Below are 22,727 nucleotides of genomic sequence, written 5' to 3' on the forward strand. Positions count from 1 at the left end.
GATAAAGAGTAGGAGGTTTGCTGGCAGCAGAACACCAACAGGGACTATTTTAAGTTGACTGGCCTATTTTCTGCTGATAAGTTGGATGTGCATCTTAGAGCAGCCACGACCTGGATACCAATTGCTCTGTCTATTGAGCTGGTTAGCACTTTGGCAGATTTCATTATTTCTCTATGTCAGTATATTTGTGTACATATCATCTGAGTGCCCCTTCAGGGAAAGATAACCAAAAATCTTAATGCACATCAGTCTATGATATACTTGTATACATCAGGGAATCCTAGCCTGAAAACATATGCAATGCATAAGGACAAATCATTATGCTTTCATCATGTGAAGAAAACACAGCTTGACATACTAAGAAAATAAAACTTGGGAGTCCAATTTGAAAATGACAATTTTACTGTTTACATTTATACAATTAATATCCAATAGTAAAACTAAGTGTGCCATATTATCAGTGCCTGACTGGCAGATTTTCTGAAATGATAGATATTATTTCTACCACAATTTTAAAACTTTTTATTCTTTTTCGTTATTTCAGACAGTTTTCCTATATCACCCATTGATAATGTAGCTGAACCTCTCCTTGCTGGCTTAGCCTGGAAAAAAAAGAGATGTGATGAATTTAGTACACAATATGTAGTACAATAATGCACAATACAGTAATCCAGCTATACTGAAAATGTATACAACTTATCAAGAAAATACACTTTTGAAATGTGAAAAGTAGTAATTAGCCACAATTTCAAATTCTAAAAGATACCCAAATGATTGGTCTTACCTACATTCTATTTTGAAAAGGCTTTCAAACAAAATCTTAACTTGTTATAATCATTGCATAATTCAAGTTTCCCCATTAAGCTGTCTATTTTATGCCAAATCCAATTAGCCTAGAAAGATGTAATTATACTGTACAACAAATACAAACGGGGCTATCTCAGTTCCAATGAATTGTAACGTTAAATAAGAATGACTAAACTCACATGACCTATCCCATTACTACGTAAATATCAACTTGGGCTTAACTGGTCAATTTCCATTCATTGGTTTTAGGCACAGAAACATAAAACTATTGTTTATATGAAATCAAGACTGATGCATACAATGCAAGGAGCAAATCCAAAAGGATAAGGTACAAGTTAACAATTCAAGTAAAACTATTAAAATACAGGTTCAGAGTCAGGTTATCATCATTGACATAGGCCATGAAATTTGTTGTTATTGTTGTAGTAGTACATAAAAGTCAAATGCAAGATGTCGCTAAATATGGGGATAAAATAATTGTGATCCATCACGCGGTAGTTATTCATACTTCATTAGAACTTCATATGGAAAAAGGTGGTGAGAACCTCTCTGTAAAGCCTACATGGGCATGAGCAGAGTGGTCGCTTCCTGAGCCACTCTGTATCATTCCACAGATTTCAGAATTTCAGGATTGAGGCTAGATCGCTACTTGTATTAGAGAGGAGTTTATTAAAAATTTGAAAGATCAAAGAATTGAGGGTTAAGGGAGAATGGTGCAAAAGACCTGAGGCTAGCATTGGTGAGCTATGACCATATTCAAATGACAGGGCAAGGTTAAAGAGCCAGGTGGCCTACTTCTGCTCCTATTTTCTTGTCTTGTGTAATCACACTCGTCACCCCAATCAAATGGTTACAAGTCCAACTACAGAGACTTGAATCCAGAAATCTAGGGCAAAAAAAAAGGTGACATCTTTTTGAACAGATGTTATATATATGATCTCCAGCTCTTCGACCTCATTAAAAATACTACAGCTCAACAGAGACATCCCCAAGCTACAGAAGACCTGACATAAAAATCTATTTCCCAGACTCTCTCGGGGTACAGTACTTGAATCTTTTCACCAGTAAACAATGCAGAGGTCACCCATAAAAACAATACCCATCAGATCAGGTTAAACATTACAAACCCTAAGCCACCTGTCCTAAGAGCACAATTATTTAAATAACAACAATTTTCTCACTGACCAGCACATCAGCACCCCCAGTAACTCCACCTGGGCTACATTCAAATGTGTCACAGTTGACTTGCTGGTTACAGCTCTTAACAGTTTTGCTGATCTTCCCAATATATTCTTTGCAAATCAATCTACAAGGGCTGGTCCAGGTTAAAAAGATTTTATATTATGATATGGAGGAAATTGTCTATTTCCAACGTACAGAAAATTTGTAAGAACACAAGAAACAGCAGGAGGAGGTCATCTGGCCTGTCGAGTCTGCTCTGCCATTCAATAAGATCATGGCTGATCTGACCATGGACTCATCTTCACCTACCTGCCTTTTCCACACAACCCTTAATTCCCCTACTATGCAAAAATCTATCCAACCTTATCTAAAATATATTTACAGAGGTAGCCTCCACTGCTTCATTGGGCAGAGAATTCCACAGATTCACCACTCTTTGGGAAAAGCAGTTCCTCATCTCCATCCTAAATTTAATCCCCCAAATCTTGAGGATATGCCCCCTAGTTCTAGTCTCACCTACCAAAGGAAAAAACTTTCCTGCCTCTAACTTACCTATCCCTTTCATAATTTGATATGTTTCTATAAGATCTTCTCTCATCCTTCTGAATTCCAGCGAGTACAGTCCCAGGTGACTTGATCTCTCCTCATAGTCTAACCCCCTCATATCTGGAATCAACCTGGTGAACCACCTCCGCACAGCCTCCAAAGCCTTCGTCAAGTAAGGAGACCAGAACTACATACAGTTCTCCAGGTGCAACCTCACCAGTACCCTGTATAGTTGCAGCATAACCTCCCTGCTCTAAAATTTGATCCCTCTAGCAGTGACGGCCAACATTCAATTTGCCTTCTTGATAGCCTTCTGCACCTACAAATCAACTTTTTGCGATTCATGCACAAGTGCTCCCAAGTCCCTCTGCACAGCAGCACGCTGCAATCTTTACCATTTAAATAACCTGATCTTCCATTTTCCCTTCCAAAGCATTTACCAACATTGTACTCCATCTGCCAGACTCTTACCCACATACTTAACATAGCTATATCTCTCTGCAGACTCTCTGCACACTTTGCTTTTCCACTCAATTTAGTGTCATCAGCAAACTTAGATACACTGCACCCGGTCCTCTCTTCCAGATCGTTAATGTATATTGTGAATAATTGCATGACCAGCACTGACCCCTGTGGCACACCGCTTCCCACTGACTGCCAATCAGAGTAACACCCATGTATCCTAACTCCGCTTTCTATTGGTTAAGCAATCCTCTATCCATGCTGGTACATCACTCCCAACTCTATACATCCTTAACTTATAGACAATCTTCTACGAACAGTTCCCAGGACCGCAACCCTTACTTTGAAGGGCAAGGATGTTATCTCACATGACCAGGTCATTCTTTATCAAACAATACGAAAATGTATTACCTGGTGAATGTGACATTACAATTTTTTGAGCTTCCTGTATGCAAATTAGCCATTGGGATTATTATATACCAACAATTACAAAATATCAAACTGTATTTCAACGAGCTTTTTTTTTTAAATATAAGAGATGCTGCAATCCCTAGATATAATTCTAAAATATTCTGCATGCTCCTACACAAGAAAACCACAGAATTTTAAACCATTTAATTGTCAATATCTGTGTGTATATGACAATAGGACCAAATTATAGCATACATTGAAGAAGTTTTATTCCCCCACTTAGAAAAAGCAAGAAACTTCCTTACCTGAGACTCATGGGGTTTCCAACCAATCATATAAAGAATCTGAAATGTTGCTGGCACAGACCCATCATCATTGCCATACATCTCTATAATGAGACAATTAAATGAGTTGCATTTGGTACTAATGCTACAAATGTTAAATGTTTTACTTTAGTTAACCATCAACTGCTGTCACTTGAAACAGATTGAAACTGATTTAAGAGAAAACTATCTGGAAATCTAACTGAAATAACAACACACAATATTAAGCCAAAACAGAACTAGCAAATTAAGACGAGTTGTGAATCCCTAATTTTAGGGCTCGTCTTACACAAGAGATAAACGTATCTCTTATCTCTTTCACCAATTTCCCATCACTTTACTCCACCCCTCTCCCTCCCAGTTTCACCTATCACCCTGTGTTTCTCCCTTCCCTCCTCCTACCTTTTAAATCTATCCATCTTTTATCCCCCCAGTTCTGCTGAAGAGTCTGGCCCAAAATGTCAACTGTACTCTTTTCCATAGATGCTGCCTGGCCTGCTGAGTTCCTCCAGCATTTTGTGTGTGTTGCTTAGATTTCCAACATCTACACATTTTCTCTTGTTGTGATATCTCTACCATATTATGTTTTTCCATTTTTTCAATACTTGTTTGCACATACATGAAAACTGTAACACTTGTTAGAGAATTATTCTAGACTGCATCCAGAAAGCATCAAGCAACTGTTCAGAATTGAAAATGCTTTTTCAAAAATAATCTTGGAAATAAAGTATAGTGACATTTCATTGCTCCCAATTGTAATTTTTGCCATATGTAATTGTAGGGTTTGCATTCACTCAATTTTATTTTCAGATATTTAAAATATGACTGTTAAAGCTTTGATATGTTACTACAGCTTTCTTCCACAAGTCATGTTTGCCCAACGATTTTTTCCTATTCTTTCACACAATTCTAAGCTGGTCCTACTCCCCAGGCCTGCTGCTTTTCCTGGCAATTTTATATTTCTCCCCTTTGAACCTAACCTCAACCCCAATTTCCTTCATAAGCCATGTCTACTTATCTTTGTGCTAGATTGTGAATATTATTGAAGATTTCACACTATTGACATGAGCCATTATTTTGACAATGTCTGAGAGTAGGTCAGTGGCAATACATTCCTATAACAAGATATGTCCTGCTTTTAGTGAGCAGGCCATTGCTGGATGATTATCTGCATTGCCTGATAACCTGGAGTGCAAGGATGCCAAAACAGTAAGTTAGGAGCATAGCTCATTTTTAAATGCTAATCTCCAGTATGACACCTGGAATGCTGTGTGATCCCACAGCGCTGTCATTTCTTGAGCATGTGGAATAAATAAAGTTGACCAGACCAGTTTCTGTAACATGGAAAGGCAGGGAATGAGCATTTTCCACTTAGGATTTCTCATAAAATTATTGCAAATGCTTCAGTTTCATATTTGGAATATTTAAACAGAGGGAATTTGTTAATATTAATAAAAAACACTAACCATTATCAGGAATGCTAAGTTATCTGCACCCTCTTTGAACTTAAATATCTAACTCATACCAAATATCAGATTCATTTCCAGCTTTTTATTAACTCACCTTTGTAGACTGCTGCAGCTGCCAGCATCGTGTCCCGGTGCAACATGGGTTTCCTGGACCAGGCACAATTGCTCTCTCCCATACCTTCAGATTTAGAGATGTAAAACTATCAGGAGATTTAAAAGAAATCACATTATGTATCTAGGTTCAGATCATTGGGTTAAAAGGTTTCCTTTTGCAATTCTATAATATGAGGGTTTATGTTTTCCTACACTCTAAAACAATTCACAATATTTCACTTCATTTTCTCGAAACTAAACAAATGATCCATGACTTAACTAGATTTTTTGTCAATTCATATCAAATAAAATGTACAATATTTTCAAAATAAAATTTCATGTGATTCAATCCTTTCTTTTTCAATATTTTTATTAATTCCTTACATAAAAGAATACAGGGTACAGTGAGATATATATTGATTACAATATATTGAAATCACAGATATCCATATAGATTAAATTTAAACATAAAACTGAAAAGAAATAATTTTATTATACAAAAAATCTAAACCCACTACCAGAAAAAAAACCCAGCTGTTTGGTTAAAAAAAAAGGAAAAAATCCTTAACATATAGTAAAACATATTATTAGCCACCACTGTGCTTGATGCAATCCTTTAAAATATTTTAAAACATGATACTACGTATTTTTGTTGTACACTACCAAAAACAAAAACTAACCTTGCAAGTCTTCCATTAATTCAAATATTCCTGGATAGTTGACCTGGATTTCATCAACGTCCTGTGGAAAAAAAATAATTAAGAATCCTGAAAAGTATTTAATATTCCCTACTTTCCTCCCTTTTGACACTTAAGCTAAGGCAATGTTCAAATTAATGTGTAGCAACACAAAAAGGATGGTACAGTAGGCATCAGGCAGGCTTGCCTCTATCGGTTAGATCATTGAGTATAACACTGCTGTATAATACTTCAGTTATATTGCATTTGGAATACTGTGTGAAATTCCAGTTGCCCATTATTGGAAAGATGTGAAGGCTTTGGAAAGGATGTAGAAGGGGTTTTCCAGGATGCTGCCTGGATTAGAGGGGATGACCTATAAAGGAGAGGTGGGACAAATGTGTTGCTTTCTTTGGAGCAGAACCTGAGAAGAGACCTGCTAGAGCTGCAAGTTAAAGGAAGGCATGGATAGGGTATATAGTCTGAATCTTCCTAGAACCTTCCCTCCCACCCCCTCCAAAGGAAGAAATGTCAAGTGTGGAGAACATGCACTTTAAAGGTGATGTGTGGAACAGGTGTCTGGAACAAGCTGCCCAGGAATGGTGAAAGCAGATATGATAGTGCTGTAAAGCAGGCCTTTAGATAGATGTATGAATATGCAGGGAAGAGGAGTGTAGATCATATACAGGCAGAAGAGAATTAGTTTAATTCAGTATCATATTCAGCAGTGTTACGGGTCAACATTTCTGTGAGCGTCACTTTAAGCGCCTGGACAGGGTGGGTGTATGATGTCAGTATAATGAAATACAGATTGCTGGGACGATGGGGAGGGGGTTAAGACTTTAGACCATGAGCAGGAGCTTGCTACAGTAATGGGTAAAGTTTGATACTTTCCCACACACAACGGATTGGGTTGATTAGCAGCACACAGTACATATTGGATACATGACTGTCACTTTGTACGATCCATACGTGGATTCCTGGAGTACTCTGTGGTGACCACTTTTTTGTTAACCCTTACATGGATTCGGGTGTGTTATGTGGTGACCACTCGTGCTAAGGAGTATTCCGTGACTGTCACATTGTGATACCTTTACGTGTATTTTAGAACACTACTCATCGGCTGAGATCTTCTGTGACAGTTACGTTGTTTTCCCAACGTGGAACCTTTGGAATTCTTCATGGACGCCTCCTCTTACATTTTAATGTGGATTTACAAGTTTCTCCTCTAACCTATTCTGTGAATTACCAGAACTTTCTAGCTTGCCATCTTAAGACTTTAAGAACTGTCCCTAAGCCTGATGGTTTGGGAGCCACAAACGCATAACACTGTTAACTTAGGTTTAGGAGAGTAGTTTGTTTAATCTTATGTATTTTGGGTAGATACTAGTAAAAAAATAGTTGTTTAACATTGAAACTTGACTCAGGTTGTGGTCTGTTGCTGCTGGTGCGTAACAGTGGAGATATTGTTGGGTGAAAGGGCTGTTCATGTGCTCTACTGTTCTGGTTATTAGAACATCAGCTGACTGTCTTTATTTCTATATTTCATAGTAAACATATGCTTGACTAATCTGCAGAGGTAACAGTAGGAACAAAGGTGGGCTGGCATGGTTGAGAAAAGTGACAAAATTCTTCCACAATATCTTAAATTAAGTTACACCCCTTTAACTTCCATGAACATGAACATTAAATAAGTAAATTTTACAAGGAATTAATCATGCCAATTGATACTTGGTAAAAATGGCATAATATTAACATAATTAATAGAGGGCTCTAATTTCATTTGTTCTCCCCACTATTTATTAATGTAAACTACATATAATTTTAAAAAGTTATTTGCCTTACCACAGTTAGCATATTAAATCCTGCTTGATCCAAGAGATTCCCGAGGTCTGTCACAGCAGTAAATGGTGATACATGAGGTGCAAATCCTCCTTCACGTTCCAGTTCTGCTAGTTGTAGAGAACAACGAAGTTCATACAAAGTTTCCCCTCCCATCATGGCACCAATGAAAACTCCATCTGGTTTCAAGGAAAAATGAATCTAGAGAAGGTGATAACCATTGTTAGCAGACAGTCAGTAAATCACCAAAAATTACTGGTCAGTCAATCTATTTGTTGGTGCACATCACAAACCTATTTTTGCTCAAGTAGCAGTTCTGAGAGATTTAGAGGCAAAAACATCTCAAATGGTTCAAAATATTAAAACCAATTATCAATATTGCAACTATAATCTCCTTGCTAATAGCTTAAAGTCTTAATTTTAAAATAAAATTTTTTCAACAATATTTATTTTCAGTCCCCAATCCAAAAGCACTATTTGTGCATGAACTGATGGAGGTAGCGGCAATTAACCAGTATGATTATTTAAATATTTAGTTTGTTTTTGAATGTCATCATAAAAATCAGCATGTATGAATACCCATTCATTTTCCTTGTCCAAATACTATGATTTTCCTAAGAAATATGCTCTAATAAGATCATTCCATTACAAATTAGAATTGACAGTTTCAATGTAGTCCATTCCTCTCTTATAATGTACAGATTTTCAACCTCTTATGAACTCCTGAGGTTTGGCCAGAGCCAAGACCAACTTTTACACCGTTACTTAACAAATGCAAAAATATTCCCCATCCGGCAATGTAAAACAATCACAATTTCTGCACATATCTAGAAAATTATATTAAACATCTCTAGTACAGTCGGCCCTTGGTACCCGCGGGTTCAACCAACCGCGGATCGAAAATATTCGACAAAATATTCCAGAAAGTTCCAAAGAACAGAACTTGAATTTGCCGCGTGCCAAGCACTATGCTGAATCCACGTGAATGAAGTGACGTGTAGGCATACCTTGCTGTAGTCTCCCGCCATTTCACAGATTCTCCGTCTCTCCTCAGCACTCGTTGTTTGAGCATTGTTCACCTCGTGTCTCGTTCATTCACTACTTATGTTGTGAGCGACAGGAAGGAGTTTAAGGCTAGTAAGGAATGGCTGGCTAGCTATGTAAAGCGCTACAGCCTCAAGAACTTAAAGACCATAGGAGAATCGGCATCAGCTGATGCTGAGGCAACATCAGCGTTCCCAGAAGAGCTACGATGGTTGCCTCTGTACTGACTTTTTTTTCTTATCATTATTCCCTAAACAATACAGTATAACAACTATTTACATAGCATTTACATTGTATTAGGTATTATGAGTAATCTAGAGATGATTTAAAGTATATGGGAGTATGTGCTTAGGTTATATGCAAATACTACGCCATTTTATATAAGGGACTGGAGCATCTGCGGATTTTGGCATCCTGGAACCAATCCCCACGGATACTGAGGGACGACTGTACTTCCCATCTCATTTTGATATTATGTTGTTGAACTTTCAAAACATTTTATTTCCAATGGAACATTTTATCTAGTTGTACTCTTCTTCCCATTCCTCAGGTGCTTATATGGACCCACATGCATGTTCAATATCATAAAGTTTCTGCACGTTTCTGCTACCACCCCATTCCCAAGTACTGTTTCTAAATAGAATATATGTAAATAGTCACCAATATGTTTAATGGTTTGTTGAACATTAATACAATTCGTAAATATATTCAAAAATTTGCTTTTTGATTGAACTTGTTTTGCTTGCTTTTCCAATTTAACTTCATTTTGTCCCAATCCCTTTTCATCATTAAGATCATATTACTTTATAAACAAATGTAATCACTTCTATCTCAATAGGCTGGTTTAAGCTATATTTGCATTATAAATTCCAGTGTTTTCCTTCCTTCCCTCTACAACCACATAAATCTGAAATCCTGGAAATATTTGGAACTCCAAAGATCTATCAAGAGGTCATGATAACTCTGCTTTTCTTCAGCATGCTTTTCATCTAACTTGCTGGCACAGGCAGTTCCACTAATAACATGCATTTCCGTAAGGTGAATTGGATATAACCAAACTAGAGAAACCGACAAGCAGGAAAGAAGCTACCAGTCTGGAGGGAAAAATGTTTAGATGTACACATGAAATTCTCCAGATGCTGCAAATCCAAAACAATACATACAAAATGCTGAAGGAACTCAGAAGGTCAGGCAACATCTATGGAAATGAATACAGTTGACGTTTCAGGCCCAGAAAGGAAGGGGGAAGATGCCAGAATAAAAATGTGGGCGCAGGGGAAAGATAGCTGGAAGGTGATACGTGAAGCCAGGTGGGTGGGAAAGGTAAAGGGCTGGAGAGGATTGTGAACTATAGAAAGAAGGGTCAGAAAAAGGGACTTGGGGGAAGTGACAGGCAAGTGAGAAGAGTTAAGGGGTCAGAGTGGGGATAGAAGAGAGGAGCGGGAGAATTTTTTTTTAAAGCAGGAGGAATCAATATTCATATCAGGTTGGAGGCTATCCATACGGACTACAAGGTGTTGCTCCTCTACCCTGAGCATGTCCTCAAGAGGCAGCCATACAGCAGTGTGTCCAAACAGGAAAGCGAATCGGAATTAAAATGCTTGGCCACCGGGAAGTTATGCTTTTGTCGGATGGCGTTGAGGTGCTTGATGAAGTAGTTGCCAATTTACGACGGGTCTCACCAATCGCATGGGGGGGGCACCATACACAATACATAAGCTCAGAAGATTCACAGGTGAAGACTGTTTGGTGCCCACAATGGAACTGAGGAAGAAGGTGAATGGACAGGTGTAGCAGTTTGACTGCTTGCTGGGTTAAGTGCCATATGGGAGATTCACAGGGAGGGATGAATGGATAAGGGAATTATGCAGGGAGCAATCCCTGAGGAAAGTGGAGGGAGGGAGGGAGGAGGTAAAGGTATGTTTGGAGGTAGGATCCTTTTGGAGATGGTGGAAGTTGAAGAGGATGAAGTATTGGATGCAGAGGCTCACAGGGTGGTAGGTAAGGATAAGAGGAACTCTATCACTATTAAGGTGACAGGAAGATAGCGTAAGTGCGGCAGTTTGGGAAACAAAGCTGATGCAGGTGAGAGCAGCATCAATTGTGGAGGAAGGGAAACTTTGTTCTTTGAGGAATGAGAGCACCTCTGATATCCTGGACTGGAAAGCTGCATCCTGTGAACAGATGCAGTTCCTTTGTCTTTTCTGAGAAAAGCGAATAGCATTTTTAAAAAAACAGGTGGGAAGAGGTATACTCAGATAACTATGGGAATCGGTAGATTTACAAAAGATGTCGGTCGACAGGTTGTCTCCAAACATGGAGACAAGGAGATCAAGAAAGGGAGGGAAGTGTCAGAAATGGACCAAGTGAATTTTAGGACAGGGTGGATGTCGGAGGCAAGGTTGATGAAATTGATGAGCTCAGCATGGGTGCATGAAGCAATACAAATGCAGTCTTCAGTGTACTGGAGGAAGAGTTGGGGAGCATTACTGGGGAAGGTTTGGAACATGGACTGTTCTACTCACCAATGCCTTTCATTCTCTCTTCAGCTCCTTCCAGGCTACCTTGCAAGTCTCTAGAGCCCTGTCTGATCCTTGCTTCCAAAACCTAAAGTAAGCTTCTTTCTTCCTTTTGACCAGATGTTCACATCCCTTGTCATCCATGTTTCCTTCACTCTACCATCCTTTCCCTGTTTCAATGGAACCAATTCCTCCAGAACCTCATGCAAGCACTCCTTTAAGCAACCACCATATTTCTGTTGTACGTTTCCGACGACATCCATTCCCAATTTATGCTCTCCAGTTCCTGCCTAATAACGTCATCATTCTCCCACCCCAATTAAATACTTTTTCATACCATCAGCTCCTATCCCTCTCCAAGGCTATAATACAGGTCAGAGTTATGGTCACTACGTCTGAAATAATCTCCCATCAAAAGATCTGACACCTGACCTGGCTCATTACCTAGCACCAGATCCAGTATGGCCTCTCTTCTAGTCAGCCTGACCAAATATTGAGTCAGGACTCCTTCTTGAGTTTCCCCCATCCAAACTTTTTATATGTGGCAGGTGCCAAACAATATTAAGGAAGTTGAAGTTCCCTATGACAACAACCCTGTTATTTTTGCAACCCCTTTCCAAAATCTGCCTCCTGATTTGTTCCTCAGTGTCTCTGCTGCTATTGGGGGAGGGGGTCTACAGAATAATTCCAAAAGAGTGATTGCTCCCTTCCTGTTTCTGGTGTCCACCCAAACTGACTCAATAGACAATCCATCCACAAAGTCCTCCCCTTATGCAGCTGTGATACTATCCCTGACTAGCAATGCCACTCCCCCACCTCTTTTACCTTCCTCCTTGTCCTTTCTGAAACACCTAAACCCCGGAACATCCAGCAGCCTTTCCTGCTCTTGTGACAACCAAGACTCTGTAATGCCCACAACATCGTAGTTCAATGTACTGACCATGCTCCAAGTTCATCACCTTTGTTCCTGATACTTCTTGTATCCCACTTAAATCTATCCCACAGACTCCAATTTTGCAATATCATCTACCTATCCTTCCTCACAGATTCTGTACGTGCATATACTTGTGTAATCTATCTGTACACCAATTATTCCATCCTCTGCCCAATCACTGCTTTCCACCCCCTACCAAACTAGTTTAAACCCTCCCCAACAGCTCTAGCAAACCTGCCTGCAAGGACATTGATCCCCCTCCAGTTCAGATGAAACCTGTCCTTTCTGTACAGGTTGTACCTTCCCCGGAAGAGATCCCAATGATTTACAAATCTGAAACCCTGCCCCTGGCACCAATTCTTAAGCCACAAATTAATCTGCCAGATCACCTAATCTTACCCTCAGTCGCACATGGCAGGTAGCAATCCAGAGATTGCTACCCTTGAGGTCCCGCTTTTTAGCTTCCTACCTAGCTTCCGATATTCTCTCTTCAGCACTCATCCCTTTTCCCACCTATATCGTTATGCACCAAAATATCCGGCTCCTTACCTTTCCCCATTTAGAATTCTGTGAATCCAATCCAAGACATCCCTAACCCTGGCACCTAGAAGGCAACATACAATCCAGGTGTCTCTTTCACAGCCACAGAACATCCTATCTGCTCCCCTAATTATTGAATTGTTTGTAAAAATGAACTACTTGGAAAATATGCCTTCAGCCTTTGTTTATAAATATGGTAACGTGCCTCAGCACATATAAAATAAAGCATCTGAGGCATCACTGTGCAGCACACTTTATAAACCACTTATTTTTAAACTACTCATTTGGAATTGTGGTAAAAGCATTCTCACCTGTTTGAAAGCTCCTGGGAGGTCATTCACCCAATGCAAGCTAAAAATGAAAGAGGAAATTTTAATTGTTTTAGAGCATTAAGTTATTAAAGATAAAAATTTAATTTTATATCTTACAGAAAACCAACTATTTTTGCAAAATTCAAATAAAATCACATTCCACTCTCAGGAGACATTATTTATATATAATTTTGTGGACATAATTCTTCTATCAAAAATGGTTCCTTACTCACATACCTTAAGCTGCTAAGAATGAGATCAAATGTATTTTCTTGAAAGGGAAGAAACTCTTCATCTGCTATGACACGATAAGTGGGAATTTCAGTCTCAACTGGGCATTTCTGTAAAGGAATACTTAAAGCAATAAAGCTAAACTTTTAGCTGCTCAAGAGGTACTGTTGTCACTTAACCAGTGCATAAAAGGAACATTTTTCTCCATTTATAAATACACTGTGCTTTCTCCTTCCCAGACCTTATTCTATTATTTTACACTCCAGTCTATTTCAAGACATCTGAAATTGCTTCTACAGGAAGTAGAATGGACAAAATGCTCACTTGCTCTCCAGCTTTATTCACTACCCATTTGAGGAGGGGTGGGGAAGAAACACCGCTCTCCATTTTGGGTCTCCAGATAAAGACTAGTGTGACAGGAATAAAACTGGAGATGCAATTCCGATACCACTACAGAAAACATAGGTATAGCAATACATTTATCAGTGTGAAATCATTTGCTATAAGATAATGTACCTATGTTTTAAGATGTACATGTTGAAAAGGAAAGCAGATTTAATCAATTCTGTTGCAAGCAATGCTAAAATCCTAAAATATGTATTCTTCACATTATTCCATAAAGGTTTGTTAATTCATTTTAATTACATCTTAATTTTATATAAATTGAGAATTGCAAAAGCTGAGCATGCACATTATTTATAACTAATAGGCTTTTCTTAAATGAAGATAACAAATTGCAAAGAAATACCACTGTGAACTTACCAAAGCATTCTCTGCGGTATCCATCTGATAGAGATTGTGAACTGTGTCCTGGAACAACAGAAAAAGGATGAAATCATATAACCAACTATTTTCAAACATGTTCCAAAATATTCATTCAAATTTCTTTAAATGAAGGCGTTTAATAAAAGACTCCATTTTAAAACAATAAAACACAAGGAAGTCTGCAGATGCTAGAAATCCAAAGCAACGCACACAAAATGCTGGAGGAATTCAGGAAATGAATAAACAGTCAACGTTTCAGCCTGACCTTCTGAGTTCCTCCTGCATGTTGTGTATATGTTGCTTTAAAAGGATTGTCAGCTTTTGTTCAACTTTCTTCATAACATAGCAAATAAAGGTGTTAAATTTTCTACATCAAGCTACCTAAATTTTACTTCATTGCTGTTTTGTTACTTTTCAATGATGCTGCAGGCTTTTCCACTTCATCTCGTAACTTCAGGAAAATTATCATCAATACAACAGAAACGTAAGCAGTGTACAAATACGTCAAGATGCAAAATCAAAAACACAGTGTTTGAAGAGACAGGAATATCTCACTGACTTTAGTTTTAATCCAAGATTAAGTTTACAGTATTACAGATATTATGCTTTGCAATATCCTCCATCACAATAAACAAAACACATTCAACCTATAATTAAAACTGTCAATTTGTAATGGATTTATGCCCAAAAGCAAACCTGTTGAGATTTCCAATTTCACATTTTATTAGCAACTCAGCCTTGACTGAGCATGAAAACTGAATTTTTTCAAACCATTTTGCCAACCTCTAAGCAATTACCTTGGTTAGATATTCTGCTATATAGCCTTTACCACATCCAATATCCAGTGCAACTGGGAAAGTTCTAAAGAAAAGAGAAGTCATATCTTAATAAAACTTCATCCACATTTTTGAACTATATTGCTTTAACATTGTGAGAAAAGGTTATGAAATATAGGTGGTCTGCAATTATAGAGAAAATCATAACACAGCAGACTTAAACTTACCTCACAATATCTAAAACTCTGTCCACAATTCTGCTTCCAACCTGTAAATTGCAAAATTGTGATATAGATCATTTGCAAAGCTGGATAATTATATCTAAAAATATAAAAATATGATTTGTTTTACAACAGGTTAGCCAAAATCTCATTCAATGGTAGAACAAGCTAAGTTACAGTTGTGCTTGTTCTCAGCAGTTATGTATCTAAGATAATGCATACTTAAGTCAAAAAAGAGAATTCAGTTTGGCCCCCAAAATGTTTTATCATTTATTCCCACCAGAAACATTGAGCTGTGGAGTAAATTCCAGAAATATGGGTCAGGTCAGGTCAAAGGCAAGTATAACTTATCTGCAGATAGAAGAGCAAAATTGTGCCAAGAAACTTAAGCTGGCAGCTCATTCCGCCCTCTAAATGAAAAAGATCCCCCTCATGTTCCCCTTAAATAGTTCACCTTTCACCGTTAACCCATGACATTTAGTTCTAGTCTCCTCCAACCTCAGTGGAAAAGGCCTGCTTGCATTTGCCCTATCTATAGGTAAAAAGGTAAAGTTTCTCTCTACACCTTATTTGATGCAACGTCCAGCAACCTTGCCATTTTTTTAGTGTTTATCTGTCTTACAAGGCCAAGTTGCTAGCTCGTTGCTCAACCTAGCACAGATGGAAAACGTGCAGGGAGCTGGCCAGATTTGAACCTGTGATCTCTTGTTCTGAAGTCAGGGTGAAGACACCACAACACCATCAGCATAGACACTATCTATACCCCTCAGAATTTTGTATACATATCAAATCTTCACTTATTCCCCTACAATCCAGTGAGCAACCTCTTCCTAACCTATTCAACCTTTCCCTGTAACTCAAGTCCTCATTTTTTCTGCACTCTTTCAATTTTATTGGTATTTTTCCTGAAGGTAGGCGACGAAAACTGTGCACAGTACTCCATATTAGGCCTCACCAATGTCTTATACAAGTTCAACATCATATCTCAACACCTGTACTCAATACTTTGGTTTATGAAGGCTAATGGGACAAAGGCTCTTCTTACAATCCTATCTACTTGTGACACCACTTTCAAGGAATTACAAATCTGTATTCTCAGATTACTCTGATCTACTGCACTCCTCAGTGCCTTACTACTCACTGTGTATGTCCTCCCAAATTGTAACATCTCAGAATTGTCTGCATTAAACTCCATCTGCTCTTTTCCATCTGGCCCAGATTCTGCTGCGAGACACCCTTCCTCCCAGTCTTTGTGTCATTCACAAATTTGCTGTCCTAGTTTACACCATCATTCAAATTATTGATATAGATGACAAACACGACCAAGTGGCACATGACTTGTCACAGGCCTCCAGACAGAGAGGCAATCATCTACTAACACTCTCTTCCTAATCTAATTTACTACCTCATCCTGAACACCAAGAACCTGAATCTTCTTGATTAACCTTCCACGTAGGACCTTGTCAAAGACCTTACTAAAGTCCACATAGACAACATCAGCTGCCTTGCCTTTAACTTTCCTGGTAACTTCCTTGAAAAATTACAAGATTGTTTAGAGACTACCTACCACACACACACACAACCGTGTTGACTATACCCAATCAGTCCCTGTCAATCCAAATACTTATATATCCAGTCTTTAGAATACTTTCCAATAACTTACCCATTACTGATGTCAGACTCAATGGCTTATAATTTCTCAGCTTATTTTTAGAGCCTTTCTTAAAAAAAACAGAACAATAGATATCCTCAAATCCTCCAGCACCTCACCCATTGCTAAGAAATCTTTGTCACTAGGTTTCTTCTGTTTCAAACCTTCCTCTCCTCTCTGCAAACTTCTTCTAGTTGCAGCAACTTGTGAGAGTCATTTATCAATACTTTGGATCGATCTCAACTCACCCCTTTGGGCTACTGAAAGTTTAAACCAGTGACCGACTCACTGGTGTCTTCCATTGACCAAATCCATCTTGACTCTGACTGTGTGTGTCTGTGTGTCCTTGTATATTCAAAACAAGCCACACACTTACATAAACAATTGATTGTCCATCAAATAACTCCACCTCTCTCACCATAGTAACCAAGCAATTTTTGTAGTCAAAAAAGAAATCTAAGTGTCTAAAAGTCACTCTCATTCTAAATAAACCCTAGGGGCATATAACACAATCATATTCAAGCCCAGCCACTGATGTTGAGCATCCTTTATTGATTCAAGTTTGGTCCAGAATTGTTACTTCACCCACGAGATGGCTTTCCAGAGATTGTACCTGGACCTCTGGTCAGCAGACTTGAATGCCTCTGGTGTGGCTCTCACAGTTCACCCAGGGCTTTCAAATGAGGAAGACTCAATGATTTTGAGAGGTCACACTCACCAACAACTGTTTCAACAAAATCCATTACAACCTCTGTTGTCCAAATCTCTGGAGCTTTGCTCTTTAGTCCCTGCAAGTATGCAAGTAGGAAAAGGACAACCAAGTGATCAGATTTACCAAATGCAGCCTGGGCATGGAATGGTAAGCACTCCTTATCTTAGTATAACAGTGGTCTAGTGTGTTGGGATGGTAATTGGGCAGTTTTCTTCAAACAAGCCTGATTGAAGTCTCTGACTATGATCTGAAATGCGTCGAGGTAGAATGTTCCTTGTTTGCAGACAGCATCATGCAGTATCTCAAGCATTTAATTATAGACAGCCACTGGTGGCATGTAAACCGCAGTCAGGATCACAGATGAGAACTCCCTAGGTAAATAGAATGGACGGCATTTAATCCGGAGTTCATCCAGCTTCAGCTCCAATTCCCAAGTAGTTAGCATAATGTTTTACAGTAGCAGCAGCCTGGGTTCAATTCCTGCCACTGACTGTGAGAAGCTTGTATGTTTTCACTCTGACTACATAGGTTTCCTCCAGGTGTTCCAGTTTCCTCCCAGAGTCCCAGGACATACCAATTGATAGGTTAATTGGTCATTGTAAATCATCCTGTGAATAGGCTAGGAATAAATCGGCAGATTGCTGTGCGGCGCGGTTCCAAGGGCCCGAAAGGCCTATTCCACACTGTATCTCAATAAATTAATTAATACAGTCTGTAAGAAGTGACAGTAGGATGCATATCTTACAGCTGTAGTCATCAGGGACACTGGAGGTCTCCCTGTCTTCCCATGTTTCACAGAAGAGTATTCCACTATCCTGCCTAGCATCCTAACTGTGCAATAAAAATAAAAAAATTAAATGAAAAAAATCTACCTACAGCGTTCACCTCTCCTCACCAAAGCCTGAACTCCTCACTCTAATGCTGACCCACTCACAAAATATCCAAAATTACAAAGCATAAATTCTTGTGACCCAAGTCAGACATAAAAAAATGGGAATGATGCAAAACAGGAGAGAGAAGGCCGTTTAGTTTGGGGAATAGGACTTGAGATTCTGTCAAAGGGGAAGGGGGTGTAGCAGAAGAGAATAAACTATCAATGAAAAATTTAACAGAAATACAAGCACTGCAGAACCTGGAGTTCCAATATAAATATGGTTATCTCCAAAACCGTGCAGCATTATGAAGTTGAACAGAGTTAAGATGAAAAAAAAAATCTTAATAATGACTTTTATTTCTGTTGAAAGGTTGCCAATTGAAACTTTTTTTCCCTCCCCTTCATCTATCTTCTTTTCATTGCTACTCCTTACCTCCACCCAGTATTGATACTATCGGATTTGCCTGATTTTAACTGATATCTTTTGCATCCACAACGTAGGTGGCAAGGATAGTGATGACGAGTAAATAATTGGGTGATTTTAAGCTGTGGTTTAGACATAGAAATAACGCTTAGACCAGCCAATATAATGGAGAGAAATGAAACAAGTTAGAAAGCCAAAATCCTCACAGAGAGGTAACACAGGACATAGGAAGCACCCTAAAAGACAAGGCGTCATTGACCTTCAAATTTCTTTTTCTCCCTTCAAAGGCACCACTTGACCTGCTGACGAAATGTGTAATTCTTTTATTTCAAAACACCTTGTGGACTTGTTATAAAACCTTTGCAACCTAACAACCTCTGGACAGAAAGGAGCGGGCGCAGCCCCTCACCTCTTCTCTCAGGTAATCACACCGCTTGTTTTCGTCCATTGATACTGCCCAGTTCTTCTGCCGCCGCTTCATTCGTCGGTCGAACACGTTCATCGAGCTCCCTGTTCTCGAGGCCACATTCCGCCGGCAGCTCGCCCAGGGCAGTGAGACCTCAAGCCGCTGATGACTGGCCAACAACCGAAGAGCGGCGAAAGCCACCCGGGACCTTCCGCTCATCCCCTCCATCCTCCGGGACCGAGAACGAAAACCCCGCGCATGCGTTCTCCCAACCGCCTGCCACCCGACTCCACCACTCGTAGCTTGGGGAACACCCTCCTTCTGATTAAAGGGGTTTTCGGGAGTGAGCACCTAACCTGGGTCATTTGTTTAACACAGTTACATTTGTTCCATTTCATTCGCGTCGTTCATGATTTGCGGCGCACTGCGTGCCTTTCCCTGTTGAAGTGTAAGCGCCGAAGCCGCTCCGCATCCTCCCCTATTCGGTGTCAGCCGTTCCGCGAGGTGAAGGGTCAAAGAGCGGAGGTGAAGTGAGTGGCACGAGGACGGTGCTGGTTTCTGGTGAGTTTAAAGCGGTCGTTCCTCCACCGACTACCGGGATCAGAGCATTTCACCCCCGGGTGGCCGTGACTGTTCGCCTCTCCTCTCCACACACCCCCCCCCCCCCACCGTCAGTTGATCAATAAGGGAAAGCTCCCGGGGAACTGAGCTGGCCGAGCAGCATCCGCAGGGTAAGTGGTTGGTCGTCCTTTCGGAAGGGTCTCGATCCGAGATGTTGATCGACCACTTAATTGTACAGACATTGCCGACTCACTGAATTCCGATGGTAGTTTGGGGGTTTTTTTCGCTCCGTATTCTAGCCTCTGCAGTCTTTTATGTCTCCTGTTGATGTTCTGATACTCCCGCTCCGTTCCGACCACTTTGCCAGATCTCTTAAAACTACCTAATGTCACGATGATGCGGGAAGTTACACAGATTTTTAAAAAAACACATTGTAAGACGTTTCAAGGTCGCTCGTAGGAATTTATACTTGGCCCACACGAATGATTATTGAGATGCAAATTTTAATACAGATATGTAAGACGAGATATTTTAAGTCATCTATCTAAGTGATGGTACATTTTATTCTGAAATAAAAACAGGGTTAAAGAGATAGGTAAGGGAGCAGCACCGGGCTGCCAAAAGGAATGAGGAATTAACAACAACTTGGAGATTTATTGAGACTTGTCCTAAGCTGGAGAAATGTGGAAGGTTTTGCTTGGATGAAGCAAAATCTGTTCACCTACAGTAGTTCATAAAGTTTCACATTGCATATTCTCACAAGTTTATTTTTGTTTTGCTTTTGCAGCTTTCTGTCGGTTTGGATAAAAGGTTGAGCAGCAATGGCATCAAGGGCGGAGGAAGTAATGAATGACGAGCGTTTCAGCCGGGTGATGAAGGACCCCAGATTCTGGGAGATGCCTGAGAAAGAGCGCAAAGTCAAGATTGATAAGAGATTTCAAGGAATGTTTCATGAGAAGAAATTTAAACTGAATTACACTGTGGATAAGAGGGGAAGACCAATCCACCACAGCACAACAGAGGATCTGAAGCGTTTTTATGATTTGGACTCAGATGATTCTGATTTGGTCGAAGATGAATGCACAGAGAACAAAAGGAAAGAGGTGGAGAAAAAGATGAAAAAAAGGAAAAGCGGTTTCAATAAAAATCTGGAAGGTAGCATAATGGTCAACAAAGAGGAAAAAACAAAGTTACTCAAAGGGACAAAATCAAAAAAAGTTAAAAAACCAGGAACTGAGATGCCCAATGATAATGTCAAGATAGATTTTAATAAGGAAAAGCTGAAAACAATAGCAAGTGAAGAGACAGAATTGAAAGATGATCATTCTGAAAGTAGTGAAGAAATGGAGCAACCCAAAAATGAATCAATTTCCAGCTTTAAACTGCTAAAGAAAAAAATCACTAGAAATCAAAAAGGAATAAAACCGGAGAAGAGTTCAATGAAAAAATGTGTTTCAGAGGATGACACTGAATTAGGTATGTTGTTTACCTTCGTTTGCACCTACAGGGCGACCTGTGTTTTACAGGCTAATCAGTTTCTGGAAATTAATTTGACAGAATTTGCAAATGGTTACCCAAAAACTTTGAGATACAGAATCAAATTCACTCTCTCATAATTTATATGGGAAGAAAATTACTAAACATTTTTTCATCTCACATTTCTTGACATTTACATTGCTGATGGAAAACAACCATACAGCCATTTTCTAGAATGCTGAGGGGTCCCTGTATTCTTTTTGAGATTGACACTCTCATGGATGCAATCATGATTGTTGTCTACTTCAGTTTCTGGTACAAAGTAGGTTTAATAAATCAAGTGTGCACAGGAGCCCAAACTATTTCCTGTCTTCTTTGAAGGAGGTCATTTGGTTTATTTGAATACTTAACTCTTGAAGCAATTTCATTAATTCCTTCCCCGAGTTATTTCCTTGCAACCTATTCTACATCATATTCTAATTCTCCTCCCTACCATAGAGGTAATTTGTACTAGATAATTAATCAACTTTGTGATGTGGGAATAAACTGGAGGAGCCAAGGAAAATCATATGGGTGTTATGTTAACATGCAAATCTCACACAGATCACCAGAGGTCAGTATGGTAACGGGCCACACTACTGCCCATTATTGATCAGGATATTGTTGAACAGGTTGAGTAGTGATTTGAAAATCAGAACTGTTGATACTGGAAGTCTGATTACAGAGTCATACAGTACAAAAAAAAAGGCCCTTCTGTTTCCCATGTCTATGCTGCCCATCACGAACCTTTCTGTACTAATCCAGCATACCAGTACTTTGTTACCTTCCATACCTTGGCAGTTCAAGTACTCATCACGTTATCAGCCTTTACCACTTTTGCAGACAGAGCTTTCTAATTTGCAACCACCTCAAGATGAAAGAAAGTTTTCATTTGATCACCTCTAGCCTCCTTTTGCCTTGGCTTGGCTTAATCCTATGCCCTCCAGTCTTAGACATCTCTGTTATGGAGAAAAGTTTCTCATTTTCCATCCAAGTGATCCTTTTCAGTATTTTGTATATCCATGTTTGCTGCAAGATTGTTTACAGTCCGAGCAGCAAAAATAGATTTGACATACTTTGATGGGTAGCTCCAAGGAGGTTTGCTTTTCCTCATTTGTTTGTTATTGGAAACTGCACTTTGCTAGCATGGCTTTCCTGTTGATCCTTAATTACCCTTGAATTGAGTGGTGCACTAGGCTTTTTCAAAGGACAATTAAGAATCGGTCATATTGATGGAACTGGGATCACACAGACCGAGTAAAACTGGCAGATTTTCCTCTCATGAAGGATAGATATTGCTACAAATTAAAGTTGAAATTTTACAATTTATGGAAATCTGAAATGAACGGAGTAGAAGGAATGTGATGCTATGATTCAGAGTCAACATTAAGAATCACAGCTCACATTTGATAACTTTGGGCAAAGTTTTGC

At 39.3% G+C, this 22,727-nt stretch overlaps 2 protein-coding genes across 6 annotated transcripts in view; one reads left to right on the top strand and one right to left on the bottom strand.

Annotated features, from left to right (window-relative positions):
- Nucleotides 1-379: 379 nt before the first annotated feature.
- ndufaf5 (NADH:ubiquinone oxidoreductase complex assembly factor 5) lies at nt 380-19,499 on the bottom strand. 2 transcript variants are annotated; one of them, XM_073051270.1, is made up of 11 exons: nt 19,224-19,493; nt 15,160-15,200; nt 14,954-15,017; nt 14,154-14,201; nt 13,398-13,501; nt 13,161-13,200; nt 7,816-8,013; nt 5,974-6,034; nt 5,295-5,378; nt 3,714-3,796; nt 380-602 (listed from the first exon to the last, which is right to left on the bottom strand). In XM_073051270.1, the coding sequence occupies exons 1-11, from the start codon at nt 19,446-19,448 to the stop codon at nt 513-515; spliced, it is 1,038 nt and encodes a 345-aa protein (XP_072907371.1). In that variant the 5' UTR covers nt 19,449-19,493; the 3' UTR covers nt 380-512. The 2 variants fall into 2 exon arrangements, 1 of the variants encoding a protein (XP_072907371.1); XR_012099638.1 differs by lacking the exon at nt 380-602 and having other exon boundaries at nt 3,732-3,796; nt 5,295-5,400; nt 19,224-19,499.
- Nucleotides 19,500-19,696: 197 nt separating this feature from the next.
- Nucleotides 19,697-22,727, top strand: part of esf1 (ESF1, nucleolar pre-rRNA processing protein, homolog (S. cerevisiae)) — a 68,447-nt gene continuing 65,416 nt past the window's right edge. Inside the window, exons 1-2 of one of the 4 annotated variants that reach the window (XM_073051266.1) lie at nt 19,697-19,781; nt 20,569-21,257. In XM_073051266.1, the coding sequence (XP_072907367.1) occupies nt 20,603-21,257 (655 nt within the window). In that variant the 5' untranslated portion in view covers nt 19,697-19,781; nt 20,569-20,602. Of the gene's footprint in view, nt 19,782-19,802; nt 19,952-19,979; nt 20,047-20,568; nt 21,258-22,727 lie in introns of those variants that run through there. The other 3 variants (XM_073051269.1, XM_073051267.1, XM_073051268.1) reach the window with 3 other exon arrangements.

Source organism: Hemitrygon akajei, chromosome 7, assembly GCF_048418815.1.
Source record: "Hemitrygon akajei chromosome 7, sHemAka1.3, whole genome shotgun sequence".
Classification (NCBI taxonomy): Eukaryota; Metazoa; Chordata; class Chondrichthyes; order Myliobatiformes; family Dasyatidae; genus Hemitrygon; species Hemitrygon akajei.

Excerpts from the sequence above, each read along its gene's own strand:
- ndufaf5 (XM_073051270.1), bottom strand. The coding sequence starts at position 19,448 with ATGGAGGGGATGAGCGGAAGGTCCCGGGTGGCTTTCGCCGCTCTTCGG. Across the intron at positions 14,202-14,953 it reads TAGCAGAATATCTAACCAAG|GACACAGTTCACAATCTCTA; the intron begins GTAATTGCTTAG and ends CTGTTGTTCCAG. Across the intron at positions 3,797-5,294 it reads AGCTGCAGCAGTCTACAAAG|AGATGTATGGCAATGATGAT; the intron begins GTGAGTTAATAA and ends GTCTCATTATAG.